We start from the raw sequence: 20,458 nt of genomic DNA on the forward strand, positions 1-20,458 counted from the left end.
TATAATGACTGGTAACTGGATGGCATTTTACAGAATGCTGTATGCAAATGTGTCTGTTATTTGTAATAGGCAAGTCCTACACCAAGAACAGGAAAACACTAACAATAATCCATTCTTTACCTTGCCAACTGATTTCTTGTTCCTTATATTTCCTTATAGTCTCTAAAAGAGAGAACACCTATCTGTTTAGGTATTTGATGGAAATTTCTGAATTTTTTAAGAAGTTAGGTTCTTATTTTAGCCATGGGATGAAATATGAATAATCTATGTGACTTGGCCATGGATTGGTGTCAGAGGGGCATGTAGCTGATTTTTGATGAGATACAGAAAAATGACTTCTGTAGAAGGTTTTTTTTTCCCCCCTCAGATTAAAATACAAAGATTATTGCAGAGAAGTCTCTTCTAGTTCTTCCATTCCTGCATTCTATATTAATGTGATGCCCAAAGATGCAGTAATCATGACCTTTGAGAGTCTATATGTTAAAGATGATATTATGAACAGATAGAAAAATAATCCAGTCTAAAAGGTCTTTGATGGATGTCAGCAAATGTCTGCCTTCTGAGGACACCTGGGTGGCTCAGTAGGTTAAGTGTCTGCCTTCGGCTCAGGTCATGATCCCAGAGCTTTGGGATCCTGACCCCAGCATTGGGCTCCCTGCTCAGTGTGGAGCTTGCTTCTCCATCTCCCACTACTCCTGCTTGTCCTCTCTCTCTCTCACTCTCTCTGTCAAATAAATAAAATATTGGGTATTATGGAGGACATGTATTGCATGAAGCACTGGGTATGGTGCAAAAACATTGAATTTTGGAGCACTGAAAAAATATATTTATTAAAAAAGATCTACATTCTGATATCTTATAATGGAATAACATTTAAAAAAAACTTTAAGAGACTGTAAGTCAGGCATTGTTAACTTACAGAAGCTGAATGCATTTTTACATTCTTAGTATTTGCGTAACAGAGCTCTTTTGCTTTTTCTCCTATATCTCTAACTTCTTTCACTGATGCATGGATTTTTTTCCTGCTTATTTTTGAGTGTTCCTATGTAACTCAGGAGACATAAATATATATATTTTTCATTTCAAACATGCTTCATTCTTTTAACTACTCCCCACTTAAAAGATTTCTATATCTATAGTTCTATTCCTGGACTCTAGCATAATATATCCAAGAATGTACTGTAGTACATAAATAGACATCCCTCGAACACTTCAAAGTTAAATTGTGCAAGTCTCAGTTCATGACTTTATCCTCTTTTTAATGTCTTAGGAAATATCATGACCATTATCTCTCAGGTGCTTTATCCAAGAATCTCTGAGGCAACTTTTCTCCCTTATATGACAGATGGGAAATTGTACCTCCTGAATATTTCTGTTTTGTGTCCTGGTCTTCATTTCCACGGTCAGTTTTATTTCAGATTTATGTATTTTTCATTTCCAAATGATTTCTCTCTCCAATCTTAGCTAAGTTTAGTCTCTTTTCTATACTCTGCTTTCAGATCTATCTATCTAAAACTCAAATATGGTCCTATTACTCTCTACTCTAAGCCTTTGGTTCTATCATTCAGGATATTTAAAATTCAATTGTGGGGGTACCCGGGTGGCTCAGTAGGTTAAGTGTCTGACTCAGTTTTTGCTCAGGTCATGATCTCAGGTTTATGGGATCAAGGCTTGTGTCTGGATCAGCACTCAGCACCGAGACTGCTCAGGATTCTCTCCCTCTTTTTCCTTCCCCATCTGCACCTCCCCACCCTCTCTGTCTCTCTCAAATAAATAAAAATATAAAACCTTAAAAAATAAAATTCAATTGTGTATCATATAAGAACCTTTATGAACTGAACACTTTACTATTTTTTTTTTCACATTTCAGCTCTTTCATATACTTTCATGTATGTTATTCCTTGTCGTTACAAAGTGGAACTGTCTTTGGCTCTTAGACCTAATAACTTGGTTGCCATTTTAGTCCTGCCACTTGTGAGTTATATAAACTAAGGTAAGGTAGTCAGTTATGCTGAAGATATTTATTTGTCCATAAAATGTGAGATGACTAGCTTCACTAGATGTTATGAAGGTTTGAGAGTATATGGGTGTAACTATCTGACAGAATGTTAATTCTCCTTTTCCTTTATCCTTCAAACTTAGATTAAATGCTAGTTACCCTGAAGTACTTATTGATGACCCCATGCAAAATAGTGTCTATAAACTATTGTTAAGTCTTCTATCTCCTTTTTAATAAAGCATATTATAATTTCTTATGCATATTAGTCTTCCTTATCACCTATGACTTCTTTGAAAAAGGGGCCTTTAGCCAACTTTGTATACCCCAGTAGTTAGCATAATTTCTGGCACAAGGTAGGCACTATTAAATGAGAGTCTTCACTAATGTTCATAGGGGAAAGTTCAAGAAGACATGGGAAGAAAATCAGGTGCTTAGAAGCCCCTAGGGGACATATGGTGGAGAAGAAATATTCACCAAATGACTTTGTGAATTGACCTCATTGACACCTTCACACTGATGGGAGAGTGGAAACCAGTCTGGACGCCAGAGACCTCCTTGCCATGACAATGTCCTTACAGAGTGACCTCAACACCCCACATTCCCATGTAGATCTAAATCTAATACAATAAAACTAGCAAAGGTACAAACTTTCCTCTTCATTTTTTGCCTCCAGCAATATGTGTATAGTCATTACAGATATCTGGAACTTTCCTGAAATTATACTGAAGTATTATTGCATGCTATAGAAATATTGATGAACAGAAAAGCACCACCATATATTTGGAAAAATTCAGTAATTTAGAAGGACAGGAGGTTGATCATAATAACCTATGAAAAGCTATTTGCTACATGTACGAGGAACAGAATCTTTATATACACTTAAAACTATGTTTATAGATTTCAGTGCACATGGAACAAATTAGAACTTTGGATGAATGAAACTGAAAATATGCATATTTTGTCATTTAGTTTAAAAATATTACAAAATGCAAAACATTACATATAAAGTGCATATATAGAAATATTTAGACTTTATACCACAGAATCTCTAAGTTGTGGGATTTTAGGTGATTCTATTTTTTCCTAAATATGAACTCTTATTTTTATTTATTTATTATAAATGATATTTACAGATTTTCTAATTTCCAAAGAAAATTTGAAATTAGTCAAAGAAATAGGAAAAATGATATAGGAGCAATTTTATAAATAGCATTATTATATATAATGAAAAGCAAACATTCTGGGGAAAGACCACCTGGATTGCACTCTCTATCTCCTTGATTTATGAACTACATGTCCTTGGGTGAGTTGCTTCACTTCTTTGTCCCTGAATTTCCTCAACTGTAAATTAGGAATGATAATAGTACATAACTTAAGGAAAAGAATAACTGAAACAAGATGGAATCAGGAGGGAGACAAACCATAAGACCCTTAATCTCACAAAACAAACTGAGGGTTGCGGGGTGAGTAGGGAGAGGGTGGTGGGGTTATGGACATTGGGGAAGATATGTGCTATGGTGAGTGCTGTGAAGTGTGTAAACCTGGTGATTCACAGACCTGTACCCTTGGGGCTAAAAATACATTATTTGTGAATAAATTAAAAAAAAAAAAGACCAAAAAATAGTACTTACCTTATAGTGTTGTTGTGACGATTAAGTGAGTTAATACATGGAAAACAGTGAAACATGCTGTGTCATATAATAAGTATTCAATAAGTTTTTAAAAATAATGATGATTTTTTAAGACTTGATTAATTTTGCTTTCCAAAGATGCAAATAGCTTGCTCTGCTAGACTGTGCTCTGTTTGAATGAAATAGACAAAACAAAGTTTTATTTCCATGAATATAATATCACAGAAAAAGGGGATGGAAATTTGAAGCCCTTTCACATATCAATTTAGTAAAGATATGGGCTCTTCAAAGAGAAATTCACCTCACAATACAATTGAAATTATGAAAATGAGACTAGAATATATCTGTATGCGTGAAAATCATTCAAGTAAAGAACATGAGCAGAAAGAACCTTGAGATAAAGAGAAAAGAAGGTTTGGGAACAAAATGTAACCAGTTTTGGGGGAGTTGGAGAGCAGGTTTCATTTGTACCTGCTTACGTGCAGGTCTCACTCAGCAGGAGCTTCAAGAGATTGAACACACGGACAGTTCACACCCTTTTGAATCACCACCATTTCTTAAGACAGAAAGTCATAAATAGTTCCTACCATTTGGAAGGGAGTCAATTAGTTGCACCGTATGGTAGGACTGGGTAGAGTCCGTAATTTCTTCTAATGGAAGCCATGTCTTTGTGTACACTGGTTTTCCCAAAGGTAAATTATCTCAACTTGCAGAAAAGATCCAGGGAAATTGAGCAGTTCAATGTGATGATCTGTGTCTTTTTGCTCTGGTAATTTTTTTTTCAAATTAGAGAATGTTAGGTTTACCTTAGATGTCCATTGTGTTATTGTGAATTATATGAACCACTGATAGTATCAGTTTGGCAACTTTAAGGAAACTATCCCCTTATACTCTTAACAGCTTATCTCCCTGGGAATTTTGAAAAATAATGAATTAATATTTGAACAAACCAAGGGAGTTCCAAAAGTAGTACAAATTTAGATTTGAAAATCTCAGTTGATTTTTTTTGGGGGGGCTCTAATAATTTTTTTTAATTTATTTTCAGCATAACAGTATTCATTGTTTTTGTACCACACCCAGTGCTCCATGCAGTCCATGCCCTCTCTAATACCCACCACCTGGTTCCCCCAACCTCCTACCCCCACCTCTTCAAACCCTTTAGATAGTTTTTCAGAGTCCATACTATCTCATTGTTCACCTCCCCTTCCAATTTCCCCCAACTGCCTTCTCCTAACTCCCCATGTCCTCCATGCTATTTGTTATGCTCCACAAATAAGTGAAACCATATGATAATTGACTCTCTCTGCTTGACTTATTTCACTCAGCATAATCTCTTCCAGTCCCGTCCATGTTGCTACAAAAGTTGGGTATTCATCCTTTCTGATGGAGGCATAATACTCCATAGTGTATATGGACCACATCTTCCTTATCCATTCGTCCGTTGAAGGGCATCTTGGTTCTTTCCACAGTTTGGCAACCATGGCCATTGTTGCTATAAACATTGGGGTACAGATGGCCCTCCTTTTCACTACATCTGTATCTTTGGGGTAAATACCCAGGAGTGCAATTGCAGGGTCATAGGGAAGTTCTTTTTTTAATTTCTTGAGGAATCTCCACACTGTTCTCCAAAGTGGCTGCACCAACTTGCATTCCCACCAACAGTGTAAGAGGGTTCCCCTTTCTCCACATCCTCTCCAACACATGTTGTTTCCTGTCTTGCTAATTTTGGCCATTCTAACTGGTGTAAGGTGACAATTTGGTTTTAATTTGAATCTCCCTGATGGCTAGTGATGGTGAACATTTTTTCATGTGTCTGATAGCCATTTGTATGTCTTCATTGGAGAAGTGTCTGTTCATATCTTCTGCCCATTTTTTGATATGATTATCTGTTTTGTGTGTGTTGAGTTTGAGGAGTTCTTTATAGATCCTGGATATCAATCTTTTGTCTTACTGTCATTTGCAAATATCTTCTCCCATTCCATGGGTTGCCTCTTTGTTTCTTTGACTGTTTCCTTTGCTGTGCAGAAGCTTTTGATTTTGATGAAGTCCCGAAAGTTTATTTTGGCTTTTGTTTCCTTTGCCTTTGGAGACATACCTTGAAAGAAGTTGCTGTGGCTGATATCAAAGATATTACTGCCTATGTTCTCCTCTAGGATTCTGATGGATTCCTGTCTCACGTTGAGATCCTTTATCCATTTTGAGTTTATCTTTGTGTACGGTGTAAGAGAATGGTCGAGTTTCATTCTTTTAACAACTTTATGGAGGTTTAGTATTCTGCCATCTCATAGCTGTTTTGAGTCCTTGTAATGAATTGAAGAGTAATTAGGTACTAAAACTCTCTAATTCAAATACAGTCATTTAAAAATATCTTTATATCAATATATATTGTGTCATTGCTTTCATACTTTCAATCTTTTATTTTTTTGTTTTAGTTTTTTTTTTTTGCTTTTCCCCCCATTTTATTTTTATTTTATTTTATTTCTTTTCAGTGTTCCAAAATTCATTATTTATGCACCACACCCAGTGCTCCATTCAATATGTGCCCTCCTTAATACCCACTACCAGGCCCACCCAACCCCCCACCCTCCTCCCTTCCAAAACCCTCAGTTTGTTTCTCAGAGTCCAGTCTCTCATGGTTTGTCTCCCCCTGTGATTTCCCCCATATTAAATTTGGCTTTCTTTAGTTCTTTGAACATGTTAATCTTAGCTGATTTGAAGTTTTTGTCTGCTAAATCCAAAATCTGGGTTCCTCCAGAGACAGTTTCTATTGTCTATTTATGTCCCTCTGAGTATAGATATTATTTACTGGTATTTTTTGTATATTTCATAAATTTTTGTTGAAAACTGGATGTTGTAGGTAACATGATATAGAAACTGTGAATTCCAATTCTTCCTCACACCTGGAGGATTTATTTTTATTTTTTTATTTTCTTAATTTTTTGTTTTTTATTAACATATAATGTATTATTAGCCCCAGGGGTACAGGTCTGTGAATCATGAGGTTTACACACTTCATAGCACTCACCATAACACATACCCTCCCCAAAGTCCATAACCTAACTACCCTCTCCGTACCCCCTCCCCCCAAGCAACCCTCAGTTTACTTTGTGAGGTTAAGAGTCTCTTATGGTTTGTTTTTCCCAATCCCATCTTGTTTCATTTTTTCCTTCCCTACTCCCCAAACCCCCCACATTGCCTCTCAACTCATAATTTGGCTATTGTTGATGATGTTGCTAAAAACATTTGGTGCATGTATCCCTTTGAATCAGTATTTTTATATCCTTTGGGTAAATACCTATTAGTGCAATTGCTGGGCCATAGGGTAGTTATTTTTAACTTTTGATGAAGATCCACTACTGTTTTCCAGAGTGGATGTACTGATTTGCAGTCTCCCCAACAGAGTAGTAGGGTTCACCTTTCTCCACATCCTCACCAACATCGGTTGTTTTCTGTGTTGTTAATTTTTGCTATTTTGACAGGTGTGAAGTGATATTTCATTGTAGTTTTGATTTGTATTTCCCTGATGATGAGGGTTGTTGATAATTTTTCCTGTGTCTGTTAGCCATTTGTATGTCTTCTTTAGAAAAATGTCTATTCATGTCTTTTACCCATTTCTTACCTGGTTTATTTGTTTTGTGGTGTTGAGTTTGATAAAATCCAAATAAAATTGCCAAAAATCCACAACATATAGGACCTAGTTCTTTAGATACTAACCCTTTATCAGATTTTTGCAAATATCTTCTCCCCTTTGAAAGGCTGCCTTTTAGTTTTGTTAATCATTTCCTTCACTGTGCAGAAGCTTTTTATCTTGATGAAGTCCTAATAGTTCATTTTTGTTTTTGTTTCTCTTGCCTTTAGGGATGTATCTATCAAGAAGTTGCTTCAACCTAGGTCAGAGAGATTGCTGTCTGTCTTCTCTTTTAGGATTTTTGATAGTTTTCTATCTCACATTTAGGTCTTTCATCCATTTTGAGTTTATTTTTGTGTGTGGTGTAAGAAAGTGGTCAAGTTTCACTCTTTTGAGTGGTGCTGTTCAGTTTTCCCAACACCATTTGTTGAAGAGACTGTCTTTTCTTCCATTGGATATTCCAATTTGTTGAAGATAAGCTGACCATTCATTTCTTGGTTTTCTATTCAATCCCATTGATCTATGTGTCTGTTTTTGTGCTAGTACCATACTATCTTGATGACAACAGCTTTGTAGTATAACTTAAAGTCTGAAATTATGATGCCTCTGGCTTTGCTTTTCTTTTTCAAGATTGCCTTGGCTATTTGGGGTCTTTTATGGTTTCATTCAAATTTTAGGGTTGTTTGTTCTAGCTGTGTGAAAAATGCTGGTGTTAATATGATAGGATCAGATTAAATGTATAGATTGCTTTGGGTAGTGCAGACATTTTAACAATATTTGTTCTTCTAATTCATGAATACGAAACATTTTCGATTTATTTGTGTCATCCTCAATTTCTTTCATCAGTGTTTTATAATTTTCAGAGAACAGATCTTTTACCTCTTAGGCGAGATTTATTCCTAGGAATCTTATGACTTTTTTTTTTTTTGCAATAAATGAGATTGATTCCTTGATTTCTCTTTTTGCTGCTTCATTATTGGTTAATAAAAATGTAGCACATTCCTATATGCTGACTTTTTATCCTCTGATTCTACTGAATTGGTATATCAGTTGTAGCAATTTTTTTTTTTTTTGTGGAGTCTTTTGGGTTTTCTCTATTGAGTATCATGTCATCTGCAAATAGTAAAGGTTTGACTCCTTCCTTTCTGATTTGGATGCCTACTATAATATGTTTCTTATAATAAGATATATATATATTCTAAAGATTTTATTTATTTATTTGACATTCAGAGATCACAAGTAAGCAGAGGCAGGTAGAGAGAGCGGGGGAAGCAAGCTCCCCACTGAGCAGGGAGCCTGAAGCAGGGCTGGATCGCAGGACCCTGGGACCATGACATGAGCCAAAGGCAGAGGCTTTAACCCACTGAGCCACCCAGACGCCCCTAAGATATTTCTGACTTATTGCCGGTTCTTAGTACAGACTAAATATTGAAATTAGCATGTAACATGAGTTCTGTAAAAATGAACTGAGTAAAAATCCATAATTACCCTTAAAATAGTGAATCTCAACCTAGGTTGATTGTGTTGCTTAGGGGACATTTGGTAATGTCTAGAAATATTTTTAGTTATCTCAGTGTGGGGATTGAGCTTTGTTGCTACTGGCATCTATTGGGTATAGGTCAGACATACTGCCAAAAATCCACAACATATAGGACCCACAAAAAGACTTAGATTCCTCAAAATGTAGTGCTGAGTTTGGTTGACAAACCCTGCCTTATGTAAGTTGGCTACCTTCCTATATTTTGCAAATCATACTATGCTTTCAAAACAAAAGAATGTGAGTGCTGTATTTATTTCCTTCTTGATATGTCAAAGGTTTCAGTTAAAGACTTACTGCCTGTTTTCTTGAAAATTTTGTGATTTTGGTTTTGCTTTGATAATAGCTCAGCTTTTGTTGCTTATATATTTTTGCTTTTAAAACATTTTGGAAACTTTTTATATTTTGTTGAACACTCTGTGACTTCCTGCCCTCATTTACTTTACCATTTATTGAAAGGAACAGGTGATAGTGTACTTAATTCTATTTATGCAGAAGTAGGGGATGCTACAGGGACTGTGGAAAATAATTAGCTTGTAGATAGTAATGTTGTCTATGAAGAAATGTTTTATTTATAATATTCAATTTTATACATTTTGGTAAATATTTTTCTTTCATTTTACATGTGAGATGCTTTGTAAAATACGAAATAGAAGTAGTTGTAAGAAGAATGTGGGCATATTTCTGATTTCATGGGAAAGCTCTAAATATGTTGTATTATTTCCTGTGTGTCCTGTAGTGTTTGCATAAATACTGCTTATCAGAATACATTCCCTTCTATGTTATTTCTCTAGGGATGCTGTAACAAATAACAAATTTTGTGGCTTAAGAATCCAGGAATTTATTTTTTCAAGGTTCTGGAGGCTAAAATCCAAAATCAAGGTGTTGTCAGGTCCATATTCCCTCTGAAGACTCTAGGGAAGATTTTTTTTTCTCTTTGCTTTTCCCATCTCCTGGCATTCTTTGGCTGATGAAACATAATTCCAATCTCTGCCTCTGTCTTCATATAGCTTCCTTCCTTGTGTCTGTTTGTGCCCTTTTCTGTCTCTTATAAGAACAGCTGTTGGATTTTAAATCCATCCTAGTTCAGTGTGATGTTATCTTGATCCCTACCCTGATTACATCTACAAAAACTCTGTTTCCAAATTAGATCACATTCTGACATTCTGGGCGGACATGAATTTTATGGGAACACTATTCAACCTCATACACCTTTTATGCCTACTTTGCTGGGACTTTTGCTATGAGATTTTTTTTGAGAATGGGATTTAATAGAATGCCTTTTCTATATCTATAAAAAAGGTAGTGTGATATTTTCCTCCTTCATATACTTGATATTGTGAATTCATTTGATTGATCTCCAAATGTTAAAACAACCTTGCATTCTGGGATACAACTAACTTACCCTGGTGTTTCTCTTACATATATCAGTGTTTCTATTTTGTTCTTACTTTTTAGATTTTTGTATCTGTGTTGAAGGGCTATGCAAGCTGGTTTATTATTTTCCTTTCTTATAATGTTATTGTCTTTTTAAATACTCTGGTTATTGGAAGAAAAGCCTTACTACCTGGTCAATAACCACTCTGTTTCATGGTCAAGGAAGAAGGTTCAAATGGGGAGAGAGACAGAGACAGAGACAGGGAGAGGTATAGCAAAGAGGAAGGGAATGAATGGGAGTAATAGGAAGAAATGACTTGGTCAACTCTCCGTGAAAACATGGTAATTGATTCTCTTCCTAGTGGTCTCTATTAGAAGATAGAAAATGGAATGGTTGCAAGATATACCTTGTCATTTTAGTTTGCTCATGGTAAATGACCCTGGAGTTTATGTTTTATGAGACAGAACCCATAATAAAATATTAATGTTTACTCTCTGCTTATTGGAATATAAAAAGGGCATATGTCATGACCAAATACCTCCCATTTTGTAAGTGATATCCTTCATGTACATCGGAGACCTAATCTGTTATATCTGGGCCAGGTAACATCCTCATGCAATAAAAGAGAACCTGGGAGTTATATTGGCACTCTCAGACATCTGATTCACTTGTATCTTGCAGTTATATGTATTCATGAATTATTAGAAAAGTGTGTAACTGAGTAAGAAGTTTGATAGTTGTGTCTTTGGTATGACAGACCCTTTATTTTATATCTGACAGATAAGCTGTTTCACCTTTTAAAATCTATATTTCTAAAAGAAATTTAGAATATTTTTCTTGTTACTTTTTTGGAGAATTCCCTAGTGGAATTGTTTAAGTATTCCTTTTTCTTTTTATTGGAGTGGAACATGTCAGTCAGGTTTTAACCAGTAGGATGAAATTACACAACTTACTGGAACACTGAGAAATCAATTTAAGGAATCATTAGGTGTAACATGTTGAATGAGGTAATTTAAAGGATAAATAGTTGCATTTTCCTCAGCTAGTCTAATGCTTGAATACTGGATCCATGAATGAGTTTTTGCTAGTTACTGCCACTGTAGACAGTTTGACCTATCGGCAGTACAGGGAGAGCCTTGAAATGGTACCATGTTTTAAGGACTGAAATCAATCAGTTGAGAGTAGTTACTGACACTGAACACTTTCTAAACTGGAGGGGACAGAGATTTATCCTTTGGGATTTCATTTATATATTTTGAGTATTTATTATCTTTCCTAATTTGGGTGTTTGGCCGCACCACTATCCAAGTGTTCACAGTGTCTGATTTCCAGTATGAAGTCTTGCATAATATTTCCTTAGACCAAGACTACTCACTTTGTAGTTAAGAAAGTAAATGAAAGCATGCAGAACTAAGGAACCTGTTTTTCCTTTCTACATTGCATGATTAGGAGCTGTTGATCTGATAGAACATTGGAATAGCCTGTCAAAATTACAACTGAGGCACCAGCTTGAAGATGATACTGTAAAGAGTTGGGGTCTGTGCTCCGAGATATGTGCTTTGATCTATGACCTTCAGATGGTGCTGTGCCCTCCGTGGTTAAAATATACAGGTTTTGTAACCAAAGGGGTAGAGTAAACAGTAGTGTCTCCTATCAGATCTCAGTGAAGTTCATGTGGAGTTTCTGTTTTCTGTTCTCAAATTTTAGGTTTTGTTGTAGTGGGGAGAATGCTTCTTTTGGGAGACAGTATGGGTTATAATAAACCTAAAATGTTTACCTGCTTTTCTTTCATTTAGGGTTCTTCATATTGGAAGACCAGCATTTAGAAGATTGAGTTGCCTCATTTTTATCACATATTGGTTAAATACCAGGTTGCTGCTTCTTAATGGGTGATACAGTGAAGAGTTTGTCTAAAACTAGGGATCACTGAGCCATGCCTTGTTAGCTTCATGATGGATGATAACAGTAGTGAAGCTACTGTAGCAACAATAGATTGGTAAGAACAATAACTAGAGTTCAGACTGCTCATAAAAAGCTGACTCATCTCAGCAGGCAAGTAACATAGATCATCAGGAGAACTGCCTGAGGATAGGGATATTTAGAATGGGTAACAGAGGAGACTATGACTATCGACTATGAGCAACGGTGCTGCTGTAACTTGTCACTACTGTTTTGTCTTCTTTTTGTGAAAGTTAAAACAGCCATTACCTTGAAGAATCTGTGACAGGATAAGGTAAAGCGGAACTAAGTTCTTTAAAAAGTGGGATATACTTTGGCAAATTTTGCTTCCAAACAAGATGTTCCTCTATTGCCAGCACCTTATGGTTTCTCCTCTGGCTTTTTTTAATGCACAGTATTCTGTTTAGGAAAGACTGGACATGCTAACGAATTAATACACCCTTTAAAAATGAAAGAGTATTCCAGTAGGGTGGAATTAAATTGGCAGAGGAATTAGGGGGTGCTAAGTTTTCCTGGTCCCTCAAATACAGCTAGATAGTTATCAAATCATTCTGAATACCTGTGAAATCTATTGGAGATCTGAGGAAAATGTTGCAATCCTGTAAGTAGAAAAGTGACCACTTTTTGGAAGGCAGGAGGTGCAGAGACTTGAGTCTGGGGTGATATATCTGAGGAAACAATGGAGGGGAGGGAGCCTGCTTAAGGAGGCTACCACAAAGTATTTTAAGTAGCAGAGCACAAAATTGGAACTTTTATAAGTCTGCTACTATGGGATATGTCCCTGGCTGAGAGGTACTTATGTGGTGGATGGGGCTGACTAATTTTGCTTAGTGTAATACTCTCTAGTTCCATCCATGTCATAGCAAATGGCAAGATTTTTATGGCTGAATCACACACACACACACACACACACACACACACACACACACACACACCACATCTTTATCCATTCATCAGTCCGTGGATACTAGGGTTATTTCCATCATTTGGCTATTGCAGAGAATGCTGATATAGATGTTGGGGTGTATGTATCCCTCTGAATTAGTATTTTTGCATTCCTTGTGTAAATACCCAGTAGTATTTTCTAGCACCTCAGTTCCAGTAATAGGTCTCATTTCACAAGCAGTCCAAAGCAGATCTAATTAAAAGTGGCTGTATTCAGGCCAGCGACCAAACTCTTCCCACTGTAGGCAAGGAGAGCCTCTGCAGATGACTGGCCTGAAATACAGAGCAGCCAAAACACAATAGCAGAGTGCAGGAAGCACACACTGGGGACACTCCCTGAAGCAGTAGGCCCTGGGTACTACATGACTTCTTCATAAGGCCATTACTTTCAGAAGCAGGAGATATAAGTGCTTTTCTAACACAGAGAAGAAGATAGAGACTTAAACAAAATGTGAAGACAGAGGAATTCATCCCAAATGAAAGAACAAGATAAGGCCATGGCCAGAGATCTAGGTGAAACAGATATAAGTAACATGCCTGATGGAGAATTTAAAGCAACAGTCATAAGAATACTCGCCAGGCTCGAGGAAAGAAAGAGAGAGACCATTATCACAGAGATGAAAGAAGTAAAAAAATAATAGAAAATAATGAAGTTCAACAAAAGAGAGAAAGAAGAATCATGCAACATGAGCATAGACTTAAGGAACTCGGTGACTCTACCCTATGTATTTTGATGGGAGTCTTTAATTTATTTACATTTGAAGTGTTTTCTTAAAGCAGGTGCATTTTGCATTCCCATTTATTGATGAGGGTTCCATTTTTTCTTCATCCTTGTCAGCACTTGTTAAAATCTGTTTGATTGGAGACTTCCTAGTTATATGTGAAATGATATCTTAATTTTATGAGAAATGATATCTTAATGGTGTTTTGATTTAAATTTCTGTAATGGTTAATGATTATGAGCATTTTTCAATTTAATTAATGATTAATTGATCTCTCTCTCTTTTTTTAAATGTCTATTTTTTTGTTATTTTAATTATTGAGTTGCAAGAGTTCTTTATATATTTGGATATGAGGTCCTTATCTTACATAATTAGCAAATTTATTCCCATTCTATGTCTTGTGCCTTTCTTGATGGTGACATTTGGAACAAAAAAAGTATTTCATTTTGACAAAGTCTAATTTTATTTTATTTTTCTTTAGCTTTTACCTTTTGTATCACATCTTTGAAAGTACTTTTAGATAAGAGTAACATTGAAAACAAAACACTTCCAGTAAAGACCACTCTCTGTATTGTGGGCTGGGCTTTTCTGCTTTCGGTCACAATTTGCAACATCAGTTCTTCTTCCCTGGGTCTCCAGTCTGCCAGCCTTTTGCATTTGGTAGTCTCCAAAACTGGGTGAGCCAGTTCTTTAAAATCAACACACACACACACAACTGGACACACACACACACACACGCACACCCGGATACTCACACACACACCCATACCCTGTTGTTCTGTTTTCTGGAGAACCCGACTAATACAAAATTCATATTGTGTCTGTTTTCTATCAGTGATTTCCTCTCTTTTGTGTAATATTTCTATTTCTGCTTATTTGGATTTAATGTACTATTTTCTCCTAAATTTTTAAGTGAGAAGTTTAGATAATGCTTTCTACCACTTAAAACACAATGTTAAACTAAGACATTTCAAAGTTCTCTTTAGTTGCATAACAAATTTTGACATATTCTAATTTTATTATAATTCAATTAAAATATTTTCAGATTCCATTGTAATTCTTCCTTGAAAGTGTCCAGAGAAAGATGGTTAGTTTTAATATACCTGGGCTTTTCTATATATTTTATGGTTGTTGCTTTCTAATTTAATTGAATTGTGGTCAGAGAACATATGTTGTTAAGGTGTTAATATTGAAAGTTTTTAAGATTCCTTTTATGACTTATCTTAGAGAACACTTTTCTTTTGATTTAATTTTATTTTTAATTATGTAAAATCATTTACATGATTTCAATGTTAAAACTGGAAAATAAGATATATTCTGAAAAATCTAGCCCTGATCCCTGTTCTTTGCCCTATCTCTACCTCTCTCCATAAGAAACCAATTTTAATTTTTAGTTTATTGTTGAAAATATATTTCTATAAGTATTTATAAAATGTATGTTTATAAATTATATATACATACAAGCCTAATACATGTATCCCCATTTGAACATAAAAAATTAACAACCTGGAGATATTCTTTTTCAATTTACTGTTTTTATTTAACATATATCTTGGAGATTCCTCCATAGCTGTTTTTTGGAGGTATTCCTCAGCAATTTTTATAGTACCATAGTGTTCCATAATTATGTATAATTTATACAGTTTTTTTTTCTCATTGTCTTTTGGGTGTTTTCCAATCTTCTACTGTTATAAACAATGCTGCCACAAGTAACCTTGTGCATTGGTTATTTTGTATTTTTGAAATGTGTTGTTAGGATAGAATTAGGATTGTTGGGTCAAAAGCTAGTAGTATGGTAAATTTTATAAATAATGTCAAGAGGTAACTGTTTTGTATTCTTATCAACAATGCAGGTGGTGTCCCTTTCTGTATAGCTGAACCAACAGTTTATATTATTAACTATTGAAGTCAGATATTTCATACATTATGGTCAAAACTGATATTCACATTGGTTTTACTCTGTATATATCTTAATATGAGAGATTGAACATTTTTCATGTATTTAAGCATCATTTATATCTCCTTAAATGTCAATTGTATATTCATGTTTTGCCCATTTGTTTGTTTGCTCGTATTTTTTAGAAGTTCTTTACTGTTATAGCCATTATTCTTTGTTATGTGAGTTGTAAAAACTTTTTTCTAATATCACATTTATCTTTTCTGCCTTGCTCATGGTTTTATCATGCATCTAAAATTTTAATTTGATATAGTTAATATTATCAATCTTTACCATATTCAGGGGTTACAAAGATATAATCCATGTTTTCTGTTAATATTTGTATAGTTAAGAAAAAAGACTTAGGCTTGAATTTAGTTAGAAATTGTCCTGGCATATGGCATGAGGAAAAGGTCTAATATATCATTTCCTGTATTGTCCAGTTGTTTTACCATGACATTACTAGGTTCTTCCTTCCTCCACTGATTTGAAATACTGCCTTTATCATATACTTATTTTCTTATGTGTTTTTAACCTGCTACTGGAGTTTCTATTCTCTTTTTTTTCCCCTGTGGCTAACATAATTTTGATTCTCTTATCATTTGACTGTCATATTAATTCAAGCTTCACTTTGGAAAACTACATTCTTTTTTTTCTTAAAATATTTAATCTACAATATTAGCCTGATTCAGTGATTCTTGCTGGAGAGTGGAGCTATTTATCAGACTCACTTGCCAAGTTTTTAAAAAAATTATATTCCCTGTACTTCTATCTTGACTTTTTGGCATGTCTTCATAGCATGTTATGGTGTATGAGCATGGGTACACACTTGCAAATAAATATACACATACCTAACTACAATGTCTTCAAATGAGCATTTGTTAAGATTGATAGATATCCTATCTTTCAAGTATGTTGGGATAAAATAAGGGTTGAGAACTTTTTGTTTGTTGGCATAGAGGCTTTTTATAATAATGACAATAGTAGTTGATATTTATTGCATCCAGATAACTTGCCACAAAATGTGCTATTTATCTGATTTATATCTATTGTCTCATTATCTATCATAATAACCATATGTATAGGTATTATTATCCTTCTTTTGCACACATGGAAACTGAGGGTTAGGCAAGTTAGACAAAATGCCTGGTCATGGTTAGTAATGCAGAAGTAGAGTTGAACTCATCTCTTTTGACTTCAAAATCTATGTTCTTAAAAGCTAACCATGGAAAATGACATGGATGGACCACATTGATGTACTTTGTGCCAACCTGTTGAGAGACTTGGATCCTTCTATGTACATTTTACTGCATATGAGCTCTTCTTGTATGCACAGGATGTCAAGTGCCTATTAGGCAGACTCCCTCTTCCTGTCACTCCTGATGATGAACTCATGGATTATGGGTTGCTCTAGTGTTTGGAAGGAACTATGGACTGTTATAGTGTGAAGAGTTTCTTTTCTAAATCTCTTTAAAGTGAGTTGATAAATATTCTGAGCACTAAGAATATTTTTTGAGTGAGGCACATGGCAGTTTCTTCCTTGATGTTTTTGGGAAAATGAGCCATGTAAAATGTTAAAAAAATTATAAATCAGGCTAGTTTCTGTCTCTTCCTGTATTATGCTCAGGACTGCTCAGGTAGTCACAGGCGTGTACAAATATTGACAGATTTTTGCTGTTGTTCTGAGTATTAGTGAGATAATATTTGGAAGGCATATCAACTTTTTATCTGTATCTAAAAATATAAAATGCAAAATTGTCAAAGGATAAATTGAGACAATGTATGTGAAAGTTCTTAGAAAATAACTAAAGGATATGGAAATGGATGTAAGATTTTCATGAGGTTTACTAAATAATTCATCAACTTTGCTATGTCATTGTCTTAGATTAGCCTTACAGTTACAGGAGATCTAAGACTTTTCCCTAGAGTTCACATTCCATTTTCTCAATCGTTTCATTGCAGTCTTCATGTCCTTGTTCCTCAGTGTGTATATAATTGGGTTCAAGAGAGGAGTGAGCACAGAATAAAACACAGCAAGGGATTTATCTAATGACTTGATGGGGAATGGCCAGGCATAAATGAAGATACATGGTCCAAAAAACAAAAGAACTACTGTGATGTGAGCAGTCAAAGTGGACAGGACCTTGGATGACTGGTGTGAAGGGCGTTGTTGGATGGTCACTAGGATGATAACATAGGAGATGATTAGGAAAACAAAAGAACACACAGTGAGCACACCACTGTTAGCAATGACCATGATATCCAACCTATAGGCGTCTGTACAAGCAAGTTTGATAACCCTAGGTAGGTCACAATAAAAGCTATCAACCTCATTGGGACCACAGAAAGGTAAGTTTACTGCAAAGGCCAACTGGCTCACTGAATGGAGGAAACCAGTCCCCCATGCAGCTGCCACAAGCCCAACACATACATTGCCACACATAATGGTAGTGTAGCGAAGGGGGTTACAGATGGCTATATATCTGTCAAAGGCCATGGCTATAAGGATCACCAACTCACTCCCACCAAAAAAGTGAAGGAGAAATATCTGAGCAAGGCATCCCTTGAAAGAGATGACTTTGCGTTTACTGAAAAAGTCAGCAATCATCTTGGGGGCTGTGACAGAAGACAGACACAGGTCAATGAGTGAGAGGTTAGCCAGCAGGAAGTACATGGGGGAGTGAAGGTGGGAGTCAGAGGCCACAGTTATGACAATAAGAAGGTTTCCACACACAATTCCTACATAGAATACAAAAAAGAACACAAATAGGAAAATCTGCAATTCCTGAGAATTGGAGAGCCCCAGAAAAATGAACTCTGTCACCATGGAGTAATTTGTGTCACTTATTGATTCATTCCAGGAAACAGCCTCTGTAGTTACCTTGGAGAATAGAGTAAGAAGGAAGTCAGAATTATTAGATTCCAATTCAAAGTCTCATTTTATATTATTCTGCTCACTCACATAATGACTTTCTGTGGTTTATTACACAAACACTTTCAAAATGCACACAATCTAAACTTACTATTTTATCTTACACTTTCCCTGATGATGCCTTATCACCCACTTATTCAAGTCTACTTAGTATTTCCACTTATCCTAATAATTATCCTAATAAAATACCTTTGTTCATGGTGTTCTCTCTGCCAGATTAACTCTATACTGCCAGCCTACATTTGGCTCCTTTTCCTTGAGCTCCAAAACAGTTTATATTCTGTAACCCCTCTCTTAGCTCTTAAGTAAATGCAATATTATATGATCTTTACATTTATAGCACCATTTTATGACATCCATTTTTGAAAAAGTACTCTTAGAGGTTTTGTAGCGTATCATGATTATTTTATATTTTGGTCATTGGAAACCTCTCCAACAAACTAATACAAATCCTTATTCACAGTTTTGCTATGTGAGGCAATTTGTAATGCGCAAGTTTTGAATGTAGTCTCTGGACATTTTAATGTCCCTACTTAAGTCTTATTTTTACCATTTTTACAAATGTGGATACTAATTATATTTAATTCTTATGGTTATTATGAATTTCAAATGAAGTAGTAAAAGTAAAGTTTTTTGGAGAGTTTTTGTATTTAGTGAGTGCACAATAGATTTAGATAATTATTAGCAGTAAGATTTATCACCTTCTGATTTATAGAGGAACCCTGGCTCCCAAATAATCATTAATGAATTTTACATGTATTCTAGAAATAAGAATCATAACAAGATGATTGAATTTCAGCTCCATGTTCTTCTGTTTTCCCATCTTTAGAATGAACATACTGGCTTAAAAATTCTCAACATGCCCACTAATCTAATACTCTATAGGGCATGAGTGAAGGACAGAATTCCAAAATAATTTTCATAGTCTCTCAGACGCTTGGATAGAAGTGTGAGAGCCAAGACAGATGTAGAAATCCAGTCTTTGGGGAACTTAAAATAAATGAGTATTCTAGAATAGAAGGTAAGAGGCCTTATAGAGAATGGAACTCATACTTACCATTTAGTGATATGGAAGTGCTTAGAAGAAAAAGATTTAATCCAAAATAAAATTATAGATGAAAAATAGAATAAAAAATAACAGGGAAATAATAAAAGGTGATTCAGTGGTGAAATGAAAAGTGAGAAAAATGCAAAAAAAAATCACATGAGAGATAATGTGAAAGAGTTTAATAGGAGAAAAAATCGAAAAAGGATTCTGGAATGCCTGCTAAGATATTTTATTATGAGTACAACACAGAACTATTGAAGAATTATATGCAATTGTTTAATACAAATTTCTAACAAATAGTGAATAGTCTATACATAATAGCCATTGTTAAGGTAGTAAGAACAGGACATTTGTCAACAGGATGTGGGAGATTTTTAAAAAATGATGTAAATGATTTTATTCTGAGTAATTGTGGAAATAGATGGGTCCTAAAGAGTTCTGAAAGTATAGTGTGTTATTATTACCAAATTTCTTAGGGAGTAGTAGTATTTCTTTTCAACATTTTCCTAATTGTGGATATTGTGTTGACTTTGGAAATTACACTTTTCTCTTTTATATCCCAATTCCATTACTTAGCCCAATCCACTAATGCTCCCTATTACTGTTTTCAAAGTTCCGTATGAATTTAGCAATTCTAATTGTATTTCCATGTATAAAAAGAAGTCAAATAATAAAACAAGCATAACCCCTCTCTTCCCTCCTGCTTAGCACAGTAATAAACACAATCCTAGTGATCATTGACA

General features: G+C 35.0%; 1 protein-coding gene across 1 annotated transcript; it reads right to left on the reverse strand.

Moving 5' to 3' along the window:
- Nucleotides 1-17,644: 17,644 nt before the first annotated feature.
- On the reverse strand, nucleotides 17,645-18,613 carry LOC116867507 (olfactory receptor 4F4). Its single transcript, XM_032857134.1, has one exon. It carries the CDS (start codon nucleotides 18,560-18,562, stop codon nucleotides 17,645-17,647), a length of 918 nt encoding a protein of 305 aa, XP_032713025.1. The 5' UTR covers nucleotides 18,563-18,613.
- Nucleotides 18,614-20,458: the final 1,845 nt, after the last annotated feature.

The sequence above is a fragment of the Lontra canadensis genome, unplaced genomic scaffold, assembly GCF_010015895.1.
Source record: "Lontra canadensis isolate GAN:19392208 unplaced genomic scaffold, GSC_riverotter_1.0 scaffold12, whole genome shotgun sequence".
In the NCBI taxonomy this organism is placed as follows: domain Eukaryota; kingdom Metazoa; phylum Chordata; class Mammalia; order Carnivora; family Mustelidae; genus Lontra; species Lontra canadensis.